Genomic DNA, 24,462 nt, shown 5'->3' with positions numbered 1-24,462 from the left:
AAGATGCTTGCTATCAAAGACTCCAGATTTTCGTCTCTCTATACCTTCCTTTATTCTTTGTGCTCTAGCCACATTGGCTTTCTTCTGGTCCTTTACATTTATCCCAATTCCTCCTGCCACAGGGACTTTGCACATACTCTACCACTCTCCTCAGCCTGATTAACAGCTTACACTTTAATGACCTTGCAGATTGTGACTCAATCTCCAACTCCCTTTCCAAGTGCTCTCCTTCAGGGCCCTTTCCACAAGAGACAAATTTACTTCATGTTCTTTTGATTACTGTCTGTTTCCTCCAAACCTTTAAGTTCTATGAAGTTTGAGATTGGCCCAACACCCAGTGTAGTGCCAGGCACAGAGTAGTCACCCAGTAAATATCTGTTAAATGACTAAATAAAATAATGAAGGTAGTATGATGGGTTCTGGGGATATAAAGATGAATGAGGCACAAGAGTGTTCCAGAAATCAGTTCATAGGGTGGAGGTGAGAGGGGCCAAGCAGATGAAAGGAGAGTAAACAGACTCAGGGTATAACAGGATGCTGAACACATAGCAAAGGAGCAAGTCAGATTCCCTAGGAGAGACAGTCATGCCTGATCCAGGTCAACACCCCCAGGTGAAGCTCAATCCCCTTGTCTATTGACTGATCTCTCAACCCTTGGGGACCCTAGTCACCAGAGTCTAGGGGTGGTACTGTTAAGCAGTACCCTTCATGCCTAGCAATGACAGTGCTATCCCACATGACCACAAATCCTGCTGGGGCACTGTCCTCAGACTGGGCACACTCAGGCCTCTTTAGAGTGCAGTGTTATTAAAGGCTCTGCTTACAAAAAGAACACTGTGTAGAGCACTTCAGTCAAAAGTGCTCCTGGGGCCTTCCGGACTGTGATTTCATCATATCGTCAGACCAACCCCAGGAGGCAGCAAAAGGTAATGATTTATCTCCCCACTGTACAGTTGGGGAGACTGGGGTCAATAGAGATATCTTGACTTGGCCGAGGAGTGAGAACAGCTCAGGAACAGAACTTGGAGAGAATACAAGGCCTCTCTACGGGTTCCACTGGCCAACCATTTGGCAGAGGAGGACTCCAAGGCAGAGGACACGCTGCAGCAAGAGTCTTGTTACTTTGCTGCAGAAGGACTTTTCATCACCAACTAGATCTACAGAATGTTAAAGCAGATGAACCCTGAGAGAGCTCCTGATTCAACACCCTTGTTTTACAAAGGAGGAAACTGAGGCCAGAATGGTGACCCTCCTTTACCCTCCCTTTCCTTTCCCTGCCCTATTGGGGAGCAGTAGGGCAGAGCCTTCTCCCCAAACTCCTCTCTCTTTCTCTGCCCATATAACTAGACTATTTCCCAGCCTCCTCTACAGTTTGATGAGCCAGGTGACCATGTTCTTTCTGGTGGAATGTAGAGGAAGTGATACCTGCCCCAAGCTCTAGTGATGGCCCATCAGAATCCCCATGTGCACATTGATTGGTATGTCAATTACAAGGACAGCTTTGGAAGCCATCCATTAGAAGATGGCAGGCATTGGGGGGGCTATTTGTCGCTGTGGTCTAGCTTAAACCTAATCTACTAACACAAGGAGGAATAGGAAAGCCTATGCAAAAGCTCTAACTACCTGCAATATAGGGTTGTGGAGACCAGTGGCCCCAATGCAGTTTATTGTCACTTTGGATGCCCTCTCTCCCAGGTTAGGAATGCCTGACTTCTCACTCTCTCAGCCTGGAATTTGGTCTGATCTGGCTTTTCCCTCCTGTATTGTTTTAGATCAGAAGACAGGTAGGGCTGGAGTGGATTGGAGACATTATTTCATTTATCCCCTGCCTCCAGATAAGGCCTCTTCTGAGCTATCTGAGATGACCAAAAATCTTGTCTGGACTTTTCTATCTCTGGGCAGGAAACACCACACATATCTTTAGACACTTGTTTCATACATCCTTGCTTTTCTTGGAAGGTCTTTATCAACCCAAGACCATCAGAGATGGAGCCCTTCTTTCTAATCATCTAGGGCAATCTTCATTTTATGGATGAGGAAGCTGAAGCTAAGATCACACATTTCAACAGTTGTATAGTCAGGTTAAGAAGCAAGGGCTCTAAAACCAAAACTGGCTACTCTTTCCAAGGCTCTTCCTGCCTTGTTCTGTCCTAGGAGGAGAAGCAAAAGTGTTAAGGTCCATCTTCACCGTGCTTGATCTTTCCATGTCCCATCTGTGTCTCTCTCTCTTAACCCACAGGTTAAGCTCTACCTAGCTGATAGTTACCTTGGACTTGGTTGTTTCTCTTAAAGACAAACTATTGGAAGGGACATGTGTGCTGGGGTCTTGTTCTATTGATGTTGGTAGTGAAGGCAGATTCTCCAGGAGGATCCAGAATGTGAGGGCATTTAAACCCTTAAACCTTACTCATTGTCTGGGAGCATAACTAGCACTATGTGAAATGTACTCTGTTAAGGGAAGCCGTGTTAGTGATCATACTTCTGAGCACAGTTTCTTGGCTTATTGGGGTTTGTCTGGCTAAATCTGGGCAGCTGGGCAGTCCTCCCTATTAATATGAGAGGAAGATCTGAAGAGGTTGAGCTGGGACCATGAGAACAAACTCTTACTTATGGGGGGGGGGTGGTTATTATATGTATTTTCTTGGAAAGATCTGGAAATTCCATGTGAGAGCCCTGGAAAGTTGGATTTGTTTTATCATTCTTTAAAAGCAAAATAAAATAAAACCAAAGTTACTCTTCACACTCTTATTTAAGGGGAGATTGTTTCTACAGAACATTGGTGCTTTCTGTCAGTGACTCGGACTGAGTGATCATAGGGTCCATCTACAGCTTCCTGCATACCATGATCTGCTCATCCCCTGTGGAGACAGCAACAGAAAGGAGCAGAGAAGTGGGGTGGAGACAAAGCCCAAAAGTTAAATCCATACTCAGTTTTTCCTGAACATCTAAATCTGGTGGTCAGACCGGGGCTCCTAAAGTTCCTTAAGGAGCTCCCATCTTCATTTTAGTTGAGACATTGGATTATTGCAAATTCTAAATAAGGGGATCGAAATTAATGATGTCACATGGCCATTCACAAATAAATCTCTTAATCCTTGGGTCAAAAATCTTTAGAATTTTGAGCAAGTTATTTTACCGTTTGAGCCCTTCTCTCTTCACCTAGAAATGAAGAGGGTCACAGTCCTAAATTAAGACATTTTATTGTTTATTTGCTGGGAAGGGAGAGGACACAAAGGGAACTTTAACAAGAAAATTTGTTTCCTCTAAATCTTTGAATCTCTCCCCTGAAGGTTTCCATTTAAAATTCAGTAATCTCTATGCCTCCTGCTGTTTAATTTGCCATCTGCAGACTTTCTCCTGATTATGAATTTGCCCTCACCACGCCTGAATTCAGTTTTCTTTTCCCTGGGGCCTGTTAGGGTGTCCTGATGGTGACACTTCTACAGAACTCTGGTGTGAGCCAAAGGCAGTGATGGGGATGGGGATGGAATCCAGGCTGGAGAGCACGCGGGAGGGTGGTGGGCGGTGAGGGGGAGAATAAAATGACTTTGCATTGGCCAGAGGGTGAGGCTTTAGACTTGGCAACAGCAAACTCAGCCCGGGCCCCGGGGCCTGGAGTAGTGGGGGAAGGCGGGCTGTCAGCATTTCGCAGGGACAAGCGACCACGCCAGGGTGGGGTGCAGGGGAACAGTCTATAGGCACTTTCTAGAAAGTGGTTAATGCTAATCACGTTGCCCAGTATCAGCTTTCCACCCTTTCACTCTGCGTTTAAGGAGTTGGAAAATTCTTGTGCCTGATTCGGAAGACTCGGTTTCTTTCATTTTTCTCCAAATGGCCAAACAATACTAATGGTGTGCGCGTGTGCGTGTGTCCGTCCCGTGCGTCCTGCCTCTGTGCACTTCACTCCCCAGCCCCAGGCCGGCCCCCGCCCCCTTCCTGCCCGCTCCCCGCCGGGCCCGGCCGCGCTCGGCCGCTGATGTCACCCCGAGGAGGAGCCGCCCGCCCCGCGACCCGCCCGGGCTAATTAGCATGGAGCGGCGCCGGGGCCGCCTCCCCGCGCCCGCCCGGCCCCCGGCCGCCCTCCCGCGGCGACCCACAACTTTTGAGGCGGGGACTCCGCTCGCAGCCTCACTTCGCTCACTTCCCCGGCCCCGCGCGGCACCCGCCGCCCGCGTCCCTCGGCCCCGCGCCCCCGCGCCCCCGCGCCCCCCGCGCCCCCCGCGCCCCGCGCGCGCCGGGCATGTGAGCACCAGCGGGCGCCGCCACCATGGCCTTGCCGCGCGCCGCACGGTGGCCGCCGCCGCTTCTGCTGCTGCTGCTGCTGCTGCTGCCGCCCCCCCCCGGGACGCGGGGCCAGCCGCCCCCCTTGGCCCGCCGCGCGCCGAGCCGGGCACCCCTGGCGGGCACCCCGCTGGCGCGGCCCCCGGAGCCCGGCCCGGAGCGCGAGCTGCAGCCGCCGCCCAAGCCGCCCCGGGAGCGCCGCGGGCCCGCGCCCCCTGACCCCAGCCAGCTGGCCCCCGCGCCGGGCGCCGCGACGCGGCGGGGACCCTCGGGCCGGGTCCCCCGAGGCAGGAGCGCGGGTGAGTGAGAGCCGGGAGGAAGGCGCCCGGCGAGCCCCGGCTGGGGGCGTGAGCGCGCCCCCCCTACATCCCCAGCCCTAGGCCCCTCGGCGCGGTTGGCCGGGTGGGGACTCCGCCGGCCCGCGCGGGTGGGAGCCTGAGGGTGGGCGGAGGGGAAGGGCAGCGGGTGGGGGTGGGGGGACCTGATTTCTTAGGTGCTTTCTCCGGTGCCTGCACTGGGGGGTGTGACCATCTTGTTCAGTCCCCTCACCCTTGGGAGAAAAGTTATCTCACATGGGGTGGCCGCACCCCCCCCCCCCCCCCCCCCGCCCACCCTCACGTGCAGTGAACTCTTTAAGAAGAGAGAAGAAGATCTTTCAGAGCTCCCTTCTTACCTCGAGCTGATAACATCCGGCCAGTCCTTTCTTCAATTCCTTTCTTTGCCTCCCCTCCCCTCCAGTGCCTAGAGGCACAGAAGTGGCCCCTCCAGGTACAGAGCTCTGATTTTCAAACACAAATACCAGATTTTTAAAGAGTTCTGGGACTAAGAGTAGTGTTAAGACAAAGGATGTCGCTGGAAACAAAATACTCCTGGGCTCACCCTCAGAGCTGAGGGGCTGGGGGCTTGGGGTGCAGTGGTGGATTCTAAGATCCATCCCTGCTAGGCAAATGCAGACACAGGACTGTCCCTGAGACTTTGCTTTCCCTTTCTTTTCCCAGGGAGCTACTGCTCCATGCAGAGCCTCTGCCTGTCGCTATGGAGGAGAGGGTGGGCTCTCACCTGCTTCCCACCTTTTACTCAGTTTCCTTCTTTGGGGCTGGGAGAAATGCTAAGGATCAAGTGGAATTCCAACCATAATACCAAATACCAGTGTGATCTCTTGGGAATGTCACCTCCTGTGACCTCAGTTTCTTCATCTATGAAATGGAAGTAATAGCCCCTGTTAGTTCTAGCTTCCTAGTGATGATGTGACAAAATGAAAGTAAAAATAAATGGAAAGTGCTTTGAACAAAGTCAGCAATGTGGTGATGGTAGCCATTGCCTTCCTGTGAGTGACACAAGGCGTGCACTCTCTGGGGCTTATCCTGGAGAAGCATGATTGTTTGCACCACTAGGTATTGATTTGGAGGTTGAGTGAAGGTTGAGAAAATTGCATCTGTCAAATTGACAATTCATTTGTTTCTCATATTACACCAACGTTGTTCTAGTATGTGAATTAGCTTGCTTTGTTGAACCTAGGGATGCTTCTTCTGATTGAATAAGAAAAAATTAAAAAAAAAAAAGTCAGGTCCCCCAGTTAAAACTCAACTCCATATTCCGTAGTAATTCATTATTACAAAATGCCTCATTCTTGTGAATTTCTAAATCACTGGTCCCAGATTGGGAAATAGCGAGGAGAGGGAGAGGAGAAAGAAGACACACCCACAGTGACTCTGAATTAGATGACTTACATTGTTTTAAGTTCCTCAGAAAGGAATCTAGAACATAAAAGGAATCTAGAACATAAAAGTGAATACTTCCTGACTTTCTCTTATCAAGGAGTACCTGTGTGGCTGTGAGCTTTCTAAATAGAGAGTGGGGTGCCTGGGCTTGAGGCCATTTCAGAGGAGACGCCCAGGAACAAAAGGGAGCTTCTCTGGCTGGTCGTCAGCTTTCTTACCTGCGGTGCCCCAGTCTTGTTAGTGGGTGGGTGGAAGGATATTGCACTCAGGAACCCTGGATGGATGAGGCTGGTACATGTCTTTTCCTTCTCTTGTGGCCGGGAATCCCCACAGATGGCAGAGAACTATGTTACAGGGAGGGGTGCTGGCTCAGGGAGGCATTTGGCTTAGGGAACTCAGCAGGGAAGAACTGGAGCTGATTTTCTTTGCCTAGTCAGGTTCCCTCCACTGTAAGTGACCCACATTTTCTCCCTGGTGTAGCAGGTAACATTGCTAAACTTGGCTTTGCAATCTTTCAGTTTGATTCATTTTGGGGAGGTGAGAGCTGTGGAGGCTTCAGGTGCTGAGGCACTAGAAGAATGCCAGGAAAGTTCCAGAGAGCAGGTAGGGAGGAGTGTCCAAAGCTTCTCTTCCCTAAGAGGGTCTCCCTTGGGCCCTCACAAAGACTGCCTAAGGAATACCTACTCCTGTGCTGAGCTAAGACTGCACCTTAGGAGGGAGATTAGAAAGGTGAGATTAGAAGAGGTGAAATTGACTGCCCATTGAAAACTGCTAGGAGCTACTAACATGGCTCGGGATCCAGGTATGAACTGTGCTTATTTTCTGGTGGTGGTTCCAATAATGTCTCTTGGGGGATAAAAAAAAACAATGAACAAGAAATTCAGTCTTAAGTGATTTTAACAAGTCTGAGTTTCCTAACACCCTCTGAGGGTTTTCTTTGGACTCTTGATTGATCACCATGTATTAGGTACAGCAGCTAATTCCCAAGGCAGCAAAATCGCAATGCTAAAAGGACCTCCAGAAGCCGTGTGGTCCATACTGTGCCTCATGTCTGCCCTCTTAGCCCCTCTAACAGATGACCATCCAGTTCTGCATCAACATTTTGTGTTTTGGGAGATGCTCACTCTGCTCGTAATGAGCCCAAGTCTTACAAATAATGGGCTTCATTTGCTTGTTGGCAAATGCAGCCCTTTTGCAGATGCTGGTGGTCAGCATCTGGTCCTCCAGCATTAGGTTTCAAAATACATGGATGTCAGCGGCAAGAACCAGAGATGTCCTCTCCATCCCTGGTGCTATTGCTAGTCCTTTTCCTCCTTTTGGCAGAGCTCAAGTTCTTCACTGTTGAGTAACTTCAATTACATGTGGTCTGTGAGTTGTTTGCTGCATTAGGCGGCCAGTCCTGGACAGCAGGCTGCCTCCTCTCTTTGCCCCCCTCTTTGTGTAGGCCATTGTTTAGCTTTTGTGCTCACCTATCGCCCTGCTGGCTGTTTAGCTGAAGTTTATTGCTGGGGTTTCAGCCAGTAGAGATAGAGAGGATGCTTCCTTGAGGTTTTCTTTTTTTCAGTGTTTCTTTTTTACGAATTGGGGCTTCTGAGCCTTTCTGAATGCTAAAGTTCATATACCATGCATGATTTTGCCATCCATAGGCTGTGCTTTCCTTGTGAGATCTGCAGGTGAGGGGTAGGAGTGGGAGGTTTTGTCATATTGGAAATCAATGCAGAAGGAGAAAACTTTCCCACCCAGAGGGGAAATGACGCTGAGTTGCTGAGCAGTCAGCCCAAGGAATAATAATCTTAGAAAAATGCAGCTCCCTGGAGGAAAGGAAGCGCTGCAAACCCAGCCCCTTCTGAGCTGTTTCATAGCTGTCGCTGGGATCGCTGTAACTTTGTGAGCCAGTTTCGTCATTTAGCTTTAGCTGCTGGGAGAGCCATTCCACAGTGTGGGGAAGACCTGGGCTGGGTAAGAGGCAGCCTGGCAGGCAGGAGAGACGGGTTTCACTCCAGGAGTGTGGCCACTCTGCCCTGACAGAGGCTAGGGGTGGTGGTGAGGTTGGGAATTCCTGAGAAATGGAAAGTACCCCCAATAGCAGGAGGGGTGCGGGGAAAGGGACTCTTCATGGTGTGTGTGTTTAAAAACCACATCCTTTTAATCTTGCAAGAACCCTTTTATTGCTTCCTTTGGCATGTGTGCAAATGCTGGCCTGATATTTTCTGCCCGAAAGATGACTGGTGTGGGTGGAGGAGAATGAAAGGTGTTTCATGCCCAGCTGGGTAGTCACTGCATCCCCAGCCCTGGAGAGCTAGGGAAGGAGCCACTGCCCTCCCAGTGATCCCTTGGTGCCTTCCAGCACCCGCCCAGCTGGCTGAAACAGTGAGTGAGAGTGAGTGAGCATTCTTGGAGTTAACTTGTTGTCGACTTAGAGACGCCCAGAAAGAAAGCAAAGAACAGATGGTAGCTGCGGTTTTGTTAGCCACTTACTGCCTTCCTCGGTTGCTTCCCTTTGCCCCCAGCACCCTTTTGTATGAACAGAGGTTTTGGTTGTAATTAATGTTCCTCCCTTCAGAGAATCCTAGGGAAGCAACAGGGAGATTAATTTTGTTGCCTCTTTAGACTTCCAGTCTTTGAGCTCCTACTGTAGTAGGAGCTTTCACATTCCCCGTCCCATTTAACCCTCAAAACAATCCTGAAGGGCCTCCCTGGTGGTACAAGGGGTTAAGCACCGCACTATGAAGCAATCCACAGCCTCTGTAGCATGAGTTCGATCCCCGATGCAGCATGAGTTCAATCCCTGGCCAGCCAGGGAGAAACCCACATGGCGAGGCAGACCTCTTCTGTCTCGCCTGCTGCTCTCCTCAGCAGTGTGTTTCAGTCAGTCTGCCTGTTCTGTTCCCCACTCTGTCTCTGGTGAATCCTCTCTCTCCCAGCATCTCTGGCCTCTCTCCCCCAGCTCTTGTATGCATAAATAAATAGATCTTTAAAAAACAAAAACAAAAAAACAATCCTGAAGTCTGGTTATAGATGGAACACACATTAAATGGAGGGGGCAAAATTTAAATCAATTTCAATAAAATCCATTTGCCTTTTCCATATTCACGCAATCTTGATTTTATCATCTGTTAAATGGGTAGAGAATTGTTTTAGATCTCTAAGGTCCTCTCCAGCTAGTCATTCTTCCTTCCTCACTTTCTCTCATCTTCTGTCCCTTGCCTTTTTTGGGAGATTAGCTATTGAATTGGGATGGGGGATGGGATGAGGAGATGATATAACCTTCGGCAAAGAGATCAAAGCTTAAGACAAGATGAAAAATCTTTATACATGCATGACATGGTATTTTCTATAAAGATTGTGAATTATGTCCTATTTATACACCAGTTCATATGTTTTTGATGACAGGGGTGGCTACACTAATTAGCAACCAAACTGAAATGAATTGCTGACATTCTTAATGGACTCTCTCCTGAGACATGGCTGATCCTATGAGGTCGTTGTTATGAATACCTATTCATTAGGACAGGTTAAATGGTACTATTATTCAGAAGCTGTAAAATTGCTTTCTTTTTAATGTCTGTGCCCTTTCCTACCCACTCACCATTCATCTGTGTAGACAGAAACAAAGATGTTTCTGTCCTGTCTTTTCCCTCTTTTGTGGGAGTGTGGCAGATGTCTCAGTCTTGTCACGTTTGTAAATCAGGAAATATTTACTGAGCACTTTCCACGTGTGGGGGCCTGTGCCAAGTGACACGGGGGTTGCAGTGCATGTCTCCCCTGCTCCCAGGGAACACGGAGTCTTGTTGGAACACGAAAATCAACATTGCAAAATAAAGATGCATTGGTGATTGACAATTGAAGGACCGTCACAAAGACTGTACTGACCAGGAGAAGAGTGTGGATAGAGAGGGGCTGAAGTGCTCAGGGGTGCAGAGACAGCTGGGGCTGGGTCATCCAGGTAGACTCCTTGGAGAAGGAAGGCGTTGACTTAGCTTTTGACAGTTGGCTAGGATATAGATGGACAGAAAGGTGGGGAGGATATTGGCATTAACAAAACCCCAAATGTTGAACAGCTCAACACTTGTTAAATGGAGGTGTCGACAGGCAGAAGGACTGGGGAGATGACTTGGGGAGACTAGTCAGGCTCCAGAATAACGAGTCATTGAAGACAGGCTTGAAAAGAGGATTAGGGCAGATTGTAAGGGCTTTAGTGGGCCTTCCACGCCAACGCGCCCATAATGGCTTTCTAGGAAGGAGCGCTATTGTTTGCTTATCTATTGTTCACTTGTGCTTGGTGCTGGGCCTCGTGGTGAACCACATACAGCTCTGCCTTTGTCACTGCCCACTTGTTATTTCAGAAACACCGAATGCTGGCAGCCGTTGCATCAGTATGTTGGGAGCACAAGACTGAAAACGGGGCAGAGACTAGATTGGGGGTAGTGGCAATAGAGGGAGTGATGAAAGGCCAGAATAAAAACAAAGCAGGAGGATCGGGAAACTGCCTGGCATATTGAGTGATAGAGACGACCTGGTAGCCATCGAAGAGGCTACATCAATTTGAGGCATGTTGACTGTGAAGATTTCAGCCTGGCCCTCTGTAAGTAGTTTGTGGATAGCTGAGCATATGGAACTGAACCAGGGAGAGGTCAGGACCGGATTCTGCAGAGTGATAACAGTTGAAGCCACCAGAGAAGGGAGCCAGCTCTGACAGAGTCACAGCCTCCAGTGTAGACGGTAGGAGGAAGTGATGCCCCCCAGGACCCCCCAGACTGAAGACCAAGTGAGGCCTGGGCAGTTTGGAGGCTGGCCGTGTACTAGTTTGATTTGAACATCATGCACAGTTTATGTATAAAATGTGAAGGTCTGTGAAGTTCCATGCATGTTCCCATGTATCTGCTTGCCCTTGCAGTCTTTTCGGGAACTAGCCAAGTCAGAAGGAAAAGGAAGTTGTGGAGAATGAGGCCTGAGCAAAGGCTGTTAACTGGATCTTGAGAAGTTTAGTGGGGCCTCTGAGAGTGCCGGAAGACGTCTACTTATTGTGGGAAACAGCAGATGCCGACCTTCCTGGGCAAAGTTTAGACGTGAGAGACGAAAACCTGAGAGATCCAGAACCTTTGATTCTCCCCCCCATAACCTTTTGTCAACACCCAGTTCTTTCCATGTCAGGAATTGGCAATGTGGCCTACTTAGTTATTAAATGACAAGCCTAGAGGTCACTCTCCATTCCTCTTCTTTCTTTATCCTCTGCATCTTTTTTTTTGTTTTGTTTTTTGGCAACTCCAGTTGATTCTGCTTCCAGAATATGTTGTGAATCTGCTTTCTGCGTCTTCATGACTCTTCTCTGTTCCTCAGGTTCACTTATGCTCTCCCGCTAATCCCTACTCACAGAAGCCAGAGTGACCTTCTTAAAATGTGATCCAGGTCACATCACTCTGTGGCTGAAAATCCTTCAAAGGCTTTGCATTGTGATTAGAATAAAATCCAGGCCCCCTGCTGGAATATAAGGTCTACCTTGCCAGCCCGCTGGCCTTTCTTGCTCTACTCTCCCCCTCTAATCTCACCAGACAGTTGTTTATACATACCAGGTTCCTTGTCTTGGAGCTGGGCACATGGTGTCCGCCTGTTTTTGTAATGGAACGAGCCTTCCAGGCAGAGTGAATGGCCATTGCAAAGCCATTGGCGCTGAGCTTCCGTGTTTCAGGATTGGAAATAAGGAAGGTCAGGCCACAGCATCGAGAGAATCATGGTGAGGAGGTCAGATTTTCTTCTAGGTGCCATGGAGGGGTTTTAAGCAGAGAAGTGATGTGGAGAATAGACTGTGGGAAGATGAGGGGACTTGAAGGTTAGGAAGCCATTGCTAGTGTGGTATCCAAAACATGGTATGCTTTCGTGGTATGTGTTGAATTAATGATTGCAATGGGGAAAATGGACCTAGATACAACAGTTGGAGGTGGAAAGAAGAATGTATGCTTGCAGCGGTATCTCTCTGAGTTGCCTTTGTGTCCCCAGATCATTAGATCATGGGCTAGTCTAGCCAATGCCACCCTCATACTTCACCTCCAGAGCAATGGAATGGTGGACTGCACAGCTTTCTTTGAGTGAGGGCGAAGGCGAAGGCAGAGGAATTGCCACTGGAGCAGAGAGTCTTGCATCCTCACTCCAGCATGGGGTGTAGTCCTGGGGTGAAGTCCTGGGGTGCCTGGGCTGGTGCTCAGCGGGGGGCGGGGGGGACTGCCGGAGTCAAGGATTTTGATATATATACATCCCTGGAGTGTTTACCTTTTGCTTTTTGTGTTCTTGTTTCCCTTGTTTGGCCTGGAGCTGTCACAGGGTGGGGATGTCTCTGCCGTATAGAAGGCCCCTCACCCCCAACATTTGTGTCCCCTGTCAGAACAGAGACCCTCAGCCCAGAGAAACCTCCTTTGCCCCATCAGTCAACAGTGAGATTGTGAGGTGAAATTTTTTATTTATGTTGAGGATAAAGTGTTTGAATTATGGCTTTTCTGAGCTGCGTGGTTGTCTTTGCTTTTTAAAGATTTAGTATTTATTTTTCTGGTTATGAAAGTTTCATGTGCTTATTATGTACAATTTGCAAGTTACAGAGAAGTAACAGAAACAAACTATCTCCTATATACCAACAATTGGAAATGTACTAAAACATTAGCAATTGTTATTTCCCATTTATCTGGAACACAATACATACCTAACCATGTGTATATTCGTATGAATATCCAGAATTGATACTGTTCATAATACGATAACTTTTTGTGGCTATTTCTTCATTGGTTTTATAGACGGTTTCCAGTTTTTCCACAGTCAAAAATAATGCCAAGGTAAATATCTTTGGGCTTTAGTTTTTGTATTTGTCTCTGACTAGTGTTAGTTCTTGGGTGTAGAAAATTTTAAGATTCCTGACAATGCTACCAAATGGTCTCCTAGAATTGTACCAAATTATGCTTTTTTCCAGCAGTGTGATTTTATAGCTCTCACCACATCCTGTTTGTCATTGTGCATTTTGATGGAACAAAGCACCTTTCTCCTTTCTGTGCCACTCAGATATCTTCTGATGGTGTGTATTGTGTGGGCAAGTGTGTGTGCTAGGAGTGGTCAGTCACAGCATCGTTTTGCTAACCCCATTTCTGGAAGCCTCTGGGTCTCTACCTCAGCCTCTGGTCTGAGGGGAGTTGAAGAGAGGATGTTTTGGTGGGTGATTGACTTTGCAGGAAGCTTGATGGACATGGCCCCTCCAGAGTGTCAGGCAGGCTCTCCATGGTGGTTCTGCTAAGTGTGACTCCATCTGGCTGGCAGGCAGGTGGAGCTTTGGCAAAGTGGCTGGGTAAAAGGCATGCCAAGTGTTTTAGAGGGAACTGGAATCTAAAATTTGGGATGTGGCAAGGGAATGACAGAGGTATCAGGTATCTTTCTAAATTAGAGCCATTTTGTTTGCAATATTGATCCTTTAAATCGTAGAGTACTGGGCAAAATCAGATTTCTGTTTTGGGCCCATAAGAACATTTTGAGAATTCTCTTAACAGTCAGAGAATCGTAGAATGAGGGTAGAAGGGACCTTAAAAGATTGGTCTTCATTTGATAAATAACAGAAAGGTTTATTTCCAAAGTAAGGGGGAAAGGAAGATTCTGCATTTTATTTTGGGGCTCTCACTTGTTGGCCTCAACCAAAAAAAATAGTAAATTTCACTTTGTGCTCTGAAACTTTTTGTCTCTTTGTTCAGGGCATGATGCAAGATGTGAGGTCACCTTAGATTATCTGAAAAACCAGCTGCTTCTCACTGAGGGACGTGACAAGCTGCAGCTCACAGACATAGGTGTGCCCGGAAAGTTTCTGGAAACCCGTGAAGCATCCTAGTAACCATCCTAGTAACAGAGATATTGTCAGGGGTATAAATGGCGTTTTAGCATCCTGGCGTGGCTGGAGGTGGAAGCTGGTCATGAATCTCTGGGCTCAAGTTCTGTTTTGCCATTTACTTGTGCTGTAACTTTGGGCAATCACTTTCCTCAGGGCTTTCCATTTTCTAAGAAATGAGGGGTTGGTCCACCCCATGCTTATGGCACCATTTCTGAGAGGGCCTGTCTTTATCCCCTGACACTTCCAGACTTCCCTGATGCTGGTGTGAAGTGTGAGTAGATGGCGCCTTAGCTAGGAGTCTGATGCTGAGAGAGCTGTGTGAGGGGAGCAGCTGTGTGTGTGCAGCCGCGAGCCCATAGCAGCTCCTTGAAAGGAAACATTGGATTATTTCCATCTCTGTTCACTAGTGCCCAGCACAGGTGCACCTATGTGACCTGTGACGACCCCCTACCCAGGTACTGCCCAGGTGGTTCTACAGCAGCCCCCTTACTGCTGTGAGCACTGGGGCTCCTATTGCAAAGTCTTTTCAAAACCAGTGAGACCATCTGTGGAGACTAAAGAAGCCATTCAAATGGACACCTTTATTTTGCTTTGTATTTTATTTTGCTTTGTATTTTGGTTCTGGGGTACTTTGAGCTTCGCGGTACTGTTCTGACTCTAATCATGGAAGAGTGAGGAAATCTTGCAGGCCAGCTGATATGGCAAGCAGGCCCTGTGTTTCCAATTCTAGGGTTGTTGGGAGGTATCACCTCAGGAAAACTTGAATAAGAGCATCCCCCACTTCTCGGCACTGGGAGGGAGCTGGGCTGCTGGAGACAAGGAGATGGATTTGATACGGTTGACATTTTTTGCTCAATGTCTTTGATAAGTTGGTAGAGAAGGCCAGGGAGGAGGATGGGTGACAAGAAGAGGGCAGAGGCCAAGGTCGAGCTCCCCAGCTGGCCCGGCATCATCTAATCAAAGCAGCCACCTTGGCGGATGGAGTAGCCAGTATAGAAGGGAGAGGCCCCTTGGTGTAATCTGGGGGGATGTTGATCTTTCTGTATGGTCACGACTAGTGGTTATCGTGTGTTTGGCACGCATTGAAACCACTTCGTTTTCCTTTCCATGATGGTAGGAGGGTGGGACAGCTTCAGCAGGGGACCTTTGTTCTTTTGTGAGCGTCTCTGGGATCACCTTTGCCAGGATGTGGAGGAGAGCCCCCTGCCGGTGTTGCGGTCCCCGTCTGGGTGGTCCCAGCTTGGGATCAGATAAGCCTCCGTTCAAACCCCAACAATGTCTTTTGCCAGAAATGAGCCCTTGGTAGGGTATTCATCCTCTCCATGCCATCACCTGTCAGATGGGCTGGGACAGGGAATGCAAGTATCCTCTCACCTCTGCATAGCTGCTTGCTGGTGCCTGGGCAGTAGAATGCAATAAATTCCAGTGATGATTATGCTACTCAAATCAGTGCCTGTTTATACCAACCATTGTACTGATGATAACCCCCCCTTCTCCTCCAGGCGACTGGACAGGGGACAAGTTCTGAATGCAAAGGGCTCGAGTCCACAGACCTCTGTTACCTGGTCCTCCCCTCATCTTCACCCCCTGGTGTTCCTAGAACGCTCTCTTTCCACCCTTAGTTTCAGATGAAGAGAAGAAAGAGAAAAATATTAAGTCAGAAAAACTGTGTGCAAGAGTCTTCATCTATAGTCATCTGAGGAGATCAGGTTAACACAAATGGAGCAAATAGGATCCCATAAAAACAATGTGAGGTATGATAACAAAATAACACACAAAACTACACTTAGACCTCTTGGATCTCTGTTGATAATGAGTTTTCCTTTCAGGTCAGAGCCCTTGGAGATATTGACACAAGTCTCTAAAGGGTTTGAAGGAGTTGGGAGCCACTGAGTCAACATGTCAGCCACAAACAATGCATGGTGTTTGTAGCTAAACCTCTTCCTAAACCCATACGGTGGTCACCCCTTCTGCCACTACTTTGGGCTTTGAATTTTTATATTTTTCTTAAATAGATTCAATTTCAAGGAATAAAAATTTGTCATTATCTAAGAAACTCAAGAAAATATTCCTCAGGCCTGATTGAAACTTAAAGAATTTTAGAAACAGCTTGAGTAATAGCATTGTCGGACCAAGTGTGGTCTTAATGGACCTCTGTGGAGAGGATAATACTCATTGGCTAGGGGAATGCTTGTGGTTTGTTGGGAATCATTTACAGTACAGTCATGCCCTGTGGTAATGCAGCGCCATCTGTAGCCACTGGCAGAGTCAGGAAAGAGATGCTAGTAGTGGCTCAAGCACGCTGATGGTCAACGGACATTTGGTCGTGACCCCTACTGCTGCAGGCTGCGCTACCCATGCTGTCTTTTGATGAGGTCCTGGCATTGGGGGAGACCCAAGAAGAGGGGAGTTCCTGCACTTCCCAGTAGATCTGAACTAGGGAGTCTCCACAGCAACGCCTGCTAATACTCCTCTGTTTGTTCTTGGTTAATGCAAACTTAAGTTAGTTATAAATTGGCTTGTGAAAACCTAATTCGGACCCAGGTGACAACTGGCTTATTGTTCTTACGCATGAACTATCACAAAAGAAATAAAAATTGTTAAACATATAGTTAGGATAGAAATGTCTTGGCCTTGAGAACTAGGGAACAAGCTGCCCTGAACCAACTGTGCTTGGAAACCATAGCCTAACCTGGAGGGTACATGTTTGTGGCAACGGTACATTTCCTGGTGTATGCGAAAGGTCAACAGTTCGCAGGATGTGTGGAGGTTAGGTTTTTCTAGTTAAAAGTTAGACTTCTGTAGAATTAAAACAGTATTGATGAGTTACTTTATTTTTTTTAATATTTTATTCTTTTTTTTTTTTTAAGATTTATTTATTTATACAAGCACTGGGTACAGTCAGAAGCGCGGGAGGGTGAGAGAATTCACCAGAGCCAGAGCAGGGAGAAGGACCGAAGTACACTGCTGAGGGGAGCAGCGGGTGGCAGGAGAGGTCTGCGCGCCATGTGGGACCCTCCTCCGGTGGCCAGGGAGCAGCCCGGGATCGAACCGGCGCCACAGAGGCCGCGGGCAGCTTCGCAACCCAGCGCTCAACTGCTGCGCCACCGGGGAGGCCCTGATGAGTTACTTTAGACCACTTTGAAGTAATTGATAAATAGGCTGGATGAGCTGAGTGCTAGGGAATGGGTTGATTTTAGTAATAAAGCATTCAACAGTGGACTTTCATGTCCACTGCGAAATTAGGAAAGCTTGACAGGATGATTGATTGTTACTGAACATTGTGCTGTCTTAGACAACTGATCATGCTAGAAAATGAGTTGTACCAAGGAGAATAATCGTCCCTGTTGTTTTTCTTAATCAGATTCAAGAAGTGCCCTTTTGTAGTATGAGATCAAGAGGGTCTCTGTATGTTCATGAGAAAATATGTAATGATTGTCTCTGTTCTGCTTTGATGCTTATGTTGATGTAATATCTCCGCTCGCCTTAAGGTGTAAAGACACACTGAAACCCTCAGCAGGAGATACTGCACCAGAGAGAGTGTCAGTGTCTCCTCACTACCTCATTTACCTCATCTCCACTTCCTCTCAGTCCCCCAAGTTTCGCCGACACCGTCCTCTCCTTTCAGGGACTCCTGACACGACATTCTGCTGGAGCGGGTCTCCAGCACCCTACAACTTTCTAGCTATGTGGCAATGGACATCTGTCCAATGTCTATGGATCTTATTTTCCTTATGTTAAAAACTAGACTAATAATGTCTATCATGCTGCCTTAATAAGGCTCGTGAGGAGGGGCAAATATAATGATGACAGTGAAAGCACTTTTAAATGTAGATGTAGCAAGTAATTTGAATCACAATCCAGTGAACTGACTATAATTTTGGGCAAGGTAGGGGAGATGATGCCACTTCTGTGCACTCCACAGTGTTGGGTAGGGGTGAAATGATCCCATCCACGAGGACAAGAGGTATGATCCAATAACTTATAGAGATGTGATCCAATAAATTATAACTGGACAACAAGATAAAGCAACAGTTGATGGGGAGAGAGTTCTCTCTGGGAAGGCTTCCTGGGGAAGTGGTGGCTTCTGAGCTGACTGTGAGAAATGAGTCTGGTTTTGCCAGAAGGCCAAGAGGAAGGGGTGGGACACTTGAAGTAGGGAGGACTAGAGGAACAGAGGCCCGGAGGCCTCACCTGTTTTCTGAGAGGGCGATTCCAGAACTACCTTTCTTCTCTTCAGAAAGCCAGTTCTATGCCTACACACATGCTGCCTGCCAGACATGGACACATGTTTATAGCGCTCACTGTCGACATAACAGAGAGTTATAAACATGTCACCTCTTCCTCCTCCCGCCCCCCAACCTGACCTTCCTTTGCTTGTTAATGGCCCATTCATTTCCCTGTCTCACATTCAGAACTTTAAAGATCTTTGTCTTTTGCCACCTTTTCTCTCTCACATGGGATCACCAATAGCTCTTCCCTCTTCCCTTCCTTCCTTCCTTCTGAATCCTACCAGTGCACCAAATTCCTTGTGGGCAGTGGACTACCTGGGCTGTCAAGATGTGATGTCTGCATTGGGGTCAGGAAGCTGCAGTTTGGCTCCAACTGTCGCTGGTGAGGTTTCCTGGAAGCCCCTGTCAGGACGTGGCCTCTGACCTTTCTGGCTTCCCTCTCAGAATGTATAAGCTGTTTCTGTGTCACTCTCTCTGCTCCTTTTGCTCTGTTTTTCTTACCCTTTATTCTTCCTCTGTTTCTGTATATTTTTTTAAGTTGGACTTTTGTTACAATCAGACAGACCTGGGTTGGGGAGTAGCCTTGGGGAATGTACTTAATCTCCCTAGAGCTCAGTCCTTATCAGGAGAAGAGAGGGATAGCGGTGGTGTCCGCCTCCTGGCCGGCTGTGTGACTAGCCCTGGCCATCCAGGGGGAGTTCTTAGCACTTTGCCCGCGGGAGCAGGCGCTACAGGCTGTGTGCCGCTGTGATCATCGCGTCACCGACTGTGGCGGGTGCCTCTTCTTAATCTTCCCTTGCCTTATTTCTCTCTCCCTCTGTAAGTTTCTCCCTTTTGTTTCATTTCGCTTTTCAGCTCCCTTCCTTTCTTCTCCCTCTATTTCTTAACCAACTATGCATACAATTGTTTTGTAAAATATTGAATAATGTCAGATTTCCTAACCTTGATTTGGAAAGCCTGTTAGTAAATTTTTCATTTATCCCGTTAAAAGCCTCGGGGCTCCTGGTGATCACCCAGAGCAGGGGCGGCAGTGGCGACCTTTCCTCCCAGGTCAGGCCTCGGCCCTGGTGCAGCTCCAGGTGCACATTTTCTAACACGGTGAACTTCCCAGATGAATGATGTTGCTGTGATTTCCTTAGAGACTGGACCATTTCATAAGGGTCTTTAGGACAGAACTTATAAAAGTCAGCCACCGGGGCCCAGGGGAGTTAGCGCCGGGGCTACATCTCATGATGTTCGCCCTGCCCTCGCCCCGGTAGCTGGCCCCCCTCTTCCTGCCCCACTTCTCCCAGCCTCTCCCCCTCTTCCCCCTTGGAACCAGGATGTTTTTCCTTGCTTTTTATTGTTTCACTAACCTGGCACGCCTCCTTTGGTGGAGCCCTGCCACCAGGCTTCCTCTTTGGGTGTGTGTGCATGTTGGGGTGACAACATGGAGACAGGCCTGTCCCCCTGCCCTGGTGCCTCCTGGGTTTCACCTCTACGGGGAGCTGCCACTCCCACTCTTTTCTCAAAACTCACTTTGCTAAAGAACCTCCTCTCTGTTCCTCTGCTGGGTGTTTATTTTTCAAAGGGGAAGCAGGGGCCTCCCTGGTGGCCTAGAAGTTAAGTCTAAGTGCTATGGCTGATATGGCCTGAGTTCGATCCTTGGCCAGGGAGGTGACCCACATGGCACAGCACACCTCTCCTGTCTCGCCCGCTGCTCCCCTCAGCAGTGTATTTCACTCAGTCTGTCTGTTCTGTTCCCTGCTCTGTCTCTGCTGGGTCCTCTCACCTTACCCCCAATACCCCCCCACTCCACACCTCTGGCCTACACTCCAGTTCTTCCACTCAAATATTAAAAAAAAAAAAAAAAATTTTAAAAAGAAAGTGGAGGCAGCAAGGGAGATGCCCCCCAGAAACAAGGTGGGCATCCCAGAAAGCCTTTCATTTACTTTTTTTAACCCAATGGGAATCTTTTGTTCTTCAACCATGGGGCTTTTTCTCAAGTCCTTTTTTTTAAGCCTACAGAGTATTTTTATAACTGAGAGCTCAAGGTCACATCAAGATTGTTCATCTTTCACTCCTGTCTGAGTAGGCCTCTTCCTTCCTTAGCACCCCTAAAGCCACCTCGGGAGCGATTCTGTTTCTGGAAGCCTGACTCCAACCCTGGGGCCCAGGTCAGTCTGACCCTGGGCTACACCTCCGTCCTACAGGCCTTCCCCTCTCCCCAGACGATGCTCAGCTGGACAAAAGCCTCCGTTCTTACTGGGAGGTGAGGAGAGTGTGCCTTGTGAGCTTTATACTTTTCATTACTAGATGCCGTTCCAGGGGAATCTTATTTAAAAATAAAATCATTGAATCTCAAGTTCAAACACTTCTCAGTGTGTATGGTTTTCCTTAGGGCTGCTCCTTTCAGGGAAAGAACAAGGAAGGAAATGAAACTCCCCGAGAGCCCTGGACAGTCCAGATTGAGGGCTGAGCCTTTTGTTCACACAAACTCATTTGGCTTCTAAACGTCCTCCACCCAGAATCATTACATCCGCAGGAGCATTTCAAAACACAGCCCAGAGTGACCGAGCTGAGTGGGCGGCCTCTTTTCTGGTGAGATGGAGTCACCTTCCTTCCACACCCCCAGGGTTCCTGCCTGCCCCAAAATATCCTGCCTGAACAAGCTGCCTCTATTGGAGGATTTCCAGGGTTAAGGCAGTGAGGCCGAGAGGCCCCTGCTGTGGAAGGCTGGTTATCTGGAGTAGGTGGGAAGCTGTGGAAGGGAGGAGGGGACTTTGGCCTCAGCCCTGCAGCTTCTAAGCTCCCAGGGCCTCTTCTCACACCTGGGCGGTACTATAGTGACTGATGTGTATGGTTCAGCTCTCTTGGAGATTCCACAGTGTCTTGTGTATATTTGAATATACTTAAGCCATAAAATTTACCATTTCAACCACTTTTAAGTATACTGCTCATTAGCATTGAGTACACACATGTTGTATAACTATTACCGTCACCCATTTCTAGAACTTTTTTGTTATCTCTAATAGAAACTCATGAAGTAGTAACTCCCGAGTCCTTCCTTCACCCCCAGTGAAGGGGGTGCTAACCTCTATTCTATACTCTGTCCTTTTGAATATTCTAGGTACCTCATATAAGTGAAATCATATAATGTTTGTCCTTTTCTGTCTGACTTCCCTCACTCTACCATGTTTTCAAGGTTCACCCATATTGAAACGTTTCAGAATTTCTTTCCTTTTTAAAGGCTGAATAATATTCCATCATATGTATGTACTACATTTTATTTATCCATCCATCCATCAGCAGGTATTTGGGTTGTTTCCTCTTTTTGGCTACTGTGAATAATGCTTCCAATTTCTCCTCATCCTCACCAATACCACTTCTTTTCCATTTTTTAAATAGCCATCCTATTTAAATTTTTTTTAAAGATTTATTTATTTATATAAGAACCGGGGTATAGGCCAGATGCGCAGGAGGGTGAGAGGATTCACCAGAGACAGAGTGGGGAACAGAACAGGCAGACTGACGAAATACATTGCTGAGGGGAGCAGTGGGCGAGACAGGAGAGGTCTGCTACGCCATGTGGGATTCTCCCGCATGGCGGGGATCGAACCCACGCTGCAGAGGCTGCGGACAGCTTCACAGCACAGCGCTCAACCGCCTGCACCACCAGAGTCCCCACCTATTTAAATATTTATTAAAAATTTATTTTTTTAGTTCATACTTGCCACTCATTGCCTATATTGTGGGTTTGGAACTTGGGCCCCAGTCCTGTGATCCTGAGGGTCAGACTAGTTGGTTGCTAAGTTGGACTCTAAAGGCAGAGGTCACATTTAGAAAGGGATAGAGGCACTAAAGACACCTCAGCCTATTTCTCAACTTTGGCCAGAATAAATGATACAAAGGAATATGGATGCTGGCTCATGAAGTGGTCCACATGCCATGAATTAGTTTGGAAAGAGCTGTCTGAGTTTCTTTCTTTTTAGTTCTCACTGGTTTCTTTGGATGTGGTTAATTAGCAAAGATAACAGAATAAAAACTTGGCTCTCATATCTGCTCTGCCACTTATTTTCCGGGTTATTTTGGGCAAATGACCTCAGTACTGAGCCTCTGTCTTCTCTTCTATAAAATGGGACAAGAATTCTTATCTTGCATGCCACTCAGAATATGAGGATCTAACAGGATAACTTAGTCCTCCTAAATTATCCCAAAAAGTGCTTTGCAGATTGTAAATGTGTAGGATTTTTAATGTGATCTCCTGAGTATAGAAGCATAATTTCATTCTCCTGCAAAGTTCCTGTGAACATATCCTGTGCCTTTGTGTCATACCTAAAAGGGGATTAAAGAGGAAGGAGGACAAACAGTTTCTCTTTTCTGTCTCTTTCTTTCCCTCCCTGTGTGAACACTTGAATCCTAGGAATATCTTTTAAAATTTCCCAGATATCCATCTTCATGGTTATTGGAATCCATGCTGGTGCATGCAGCAGTGTAGATACAAAGCACGCAGCTCCATACCTCTCCTAGGAGAGTTCTCCCTCTCAGGATGCCAGGACAGCTCTAAGGGGGAGTCATGAATGGGAATTCTGGAATTCTATAGGTGGGGGCAGTGTGTTACTATCCCCGAACCTTTCTCTCATGAACCTTAAGCCCTAGTAACCTGCCCTTCATCACACTCTGAAATGCCCTGTGGACTCTGGTTGACTCATCTCTGGCCTTTTTACAGCCTGGTAGCCATGGCCTCTCTCTGCTACTCTCAGTCCTCACCATCTCCTTGGCCCCTACTTTTCATCATGCCCTAGAAGAGGATACCTTCCCTTGTCATTTGTCTCTCTTACCAGCTCTCCTGCTCCCTTCAAATTCATTTCCCCCTGATTTTGTCCTTGAACCCCACTTTTCCCTTCATATGCCATCTTCCTCTTACCTGATACCCCCAAGTCTGTAATTGGTTGTCAGACATTTCTATGTGGAAGTTATGACATCACCATAAATTTCACATTTCAAAAACAAGCTTTTCTTGTTCCTCATACTCTTTCTCCATTCTGTCTGTAATCTTTCTTAAATTATCTTCCTTCTCATGATCCATGCAAATCGTCTGAGTTAGAAGCTGACTTCGAAGTCCCCTTTCTCAGACTTCCAGCCAATAATGTGCAGCTGTTATCAGACCAAGTCTGTGTGATTCCAAAGCCCTGAGACAGGCACGATCTCATTCCTCTTAGGAGAAGCAGGGCGGTGCAGTTGTGCTCAAGTGAGGTCTTGTGTCCCAGCTCACCAGTCAGCACCTTTGAAGCCCCATATCACAGATAAGGTGGGAGTGTGATGGACAACACCTGGGTTCTGCTGTTGAGCCAGTGACTTTAAACAATCACTCTTTCTGCCCCTCAGTTTCCACATGTGACCCACTTGACCGACGGGCATGTGCTGTCAATGAGATAAAGCATGTAGAAAACACTTAGGCACTTGATAGTGAAATCTGAATCTAGATGAAGGGAAATGAAAATAAAGGGTTCTCTCTTCAACTCTGTGCCCCAGAAACATGAGACTGTAGCTGGCGGCAGTTGACATGGGGCCTGCAGTCGTGGTAAATGGTGCAGTGTGGGGGTGGTTGGGCCCTGCGGGAGGAAATTGCCTCTTCGGATGACAGGGCACACTCCCCGTACACGCCCACTCCACTGCTCAGAGACAATGCAAGTTGAAAAGCCCCAAATCGTGGGGTGGGTGGTGAGGAGTTGACTCTGTAGCAGCTGCTAATTAGGAAATCCTCCTCCCGGCAGTGCTAGCATTCCTGATGATGCTGGTTCACAAACAGATGTTTTGGAACGTTAAGACACTGCAGAAGTGGAAGTTGTCAACTTGGAGACAAAAAAAAAAAAAAAAAAGCCCACAACAAAACAACCAGGCAAAGCAATAAAACTTGTTAATTTACTCTCCATTCATGGTGCAAGGGAAAGTGATGGCCTGACACAGAGCTGAGCTCAGAAGAGAATGGTCTATCCATCCCAAAAGATACCTGGGAAATGAGACACCTAAGCACCAATGTGTGGCTGACTGGTGTGGCTCAGTTGCTGTGCGGTGTGAAAGTGTTGGAATAATCATCTCTGACTGCCTGGGGAAGGGCAGGTGAGGTTAGCAGCCGGGACTTCCCTTGAATGTCGCGTGGAGTGAATGTCTTCTGCTTACTCCTCTTCTGGCCCAGGCCCCTGGGGCCTGAGCCAGCCCCTCTCTTTTCTACTTACCCTTGCCCCAAGGTTAAAAAAAATGCATAAATAAATAAAATAAATCTTTAAAAAATTGAGAATTATCCCTTAATAACTTGTTTATATCACTCACTGTGTACCAGGAATTGTTCAAAGCTTACATGTGTGTACTCTGTCATAAGCCAGTGTAGCCG

At 47.7% G+C, this 24,462-nt stretch overlaps 1 protein-coding gene across 1 annotated transcript in view; it reads left to right on the top strand.

The window, feature by feature from the left end:
- Positions 1 to 4,267: 4,267 nt before the first annotated feature.
- Positions 4,268 to 24,462, top strand: part of HEG1 (heart development protein with EGF like domains 1) — a gene marked incomplete at its 5' end in the record, with an annotated part of 83,068 nt that continues 62,873 nt past the window's right edge. The window contains one exon of the mRNA XM_084232685.1: positions 4,268 to 4,580. Within this exon, the coding sequence (XP_084088811.1) occupies positions 4,268 to 4,580 (313 nt within the window). The remainder of the gene's footprint in view (positions 4,581 to 24,462) is intronic.

This window comes from Talpa europaea (genome assembly GCF_964194135.1).
Source record: "Talpa europaea genome assembly, chromosome: 4".
NCBI lineage: Eukaryota > Metazoa > Chordata > Mammalia > Eulipotyphla > Talpidae > Talpa > Talpa europaea.
This window is presented reverse-complemented; position numbering and strand designations above follow the sequence as displayed.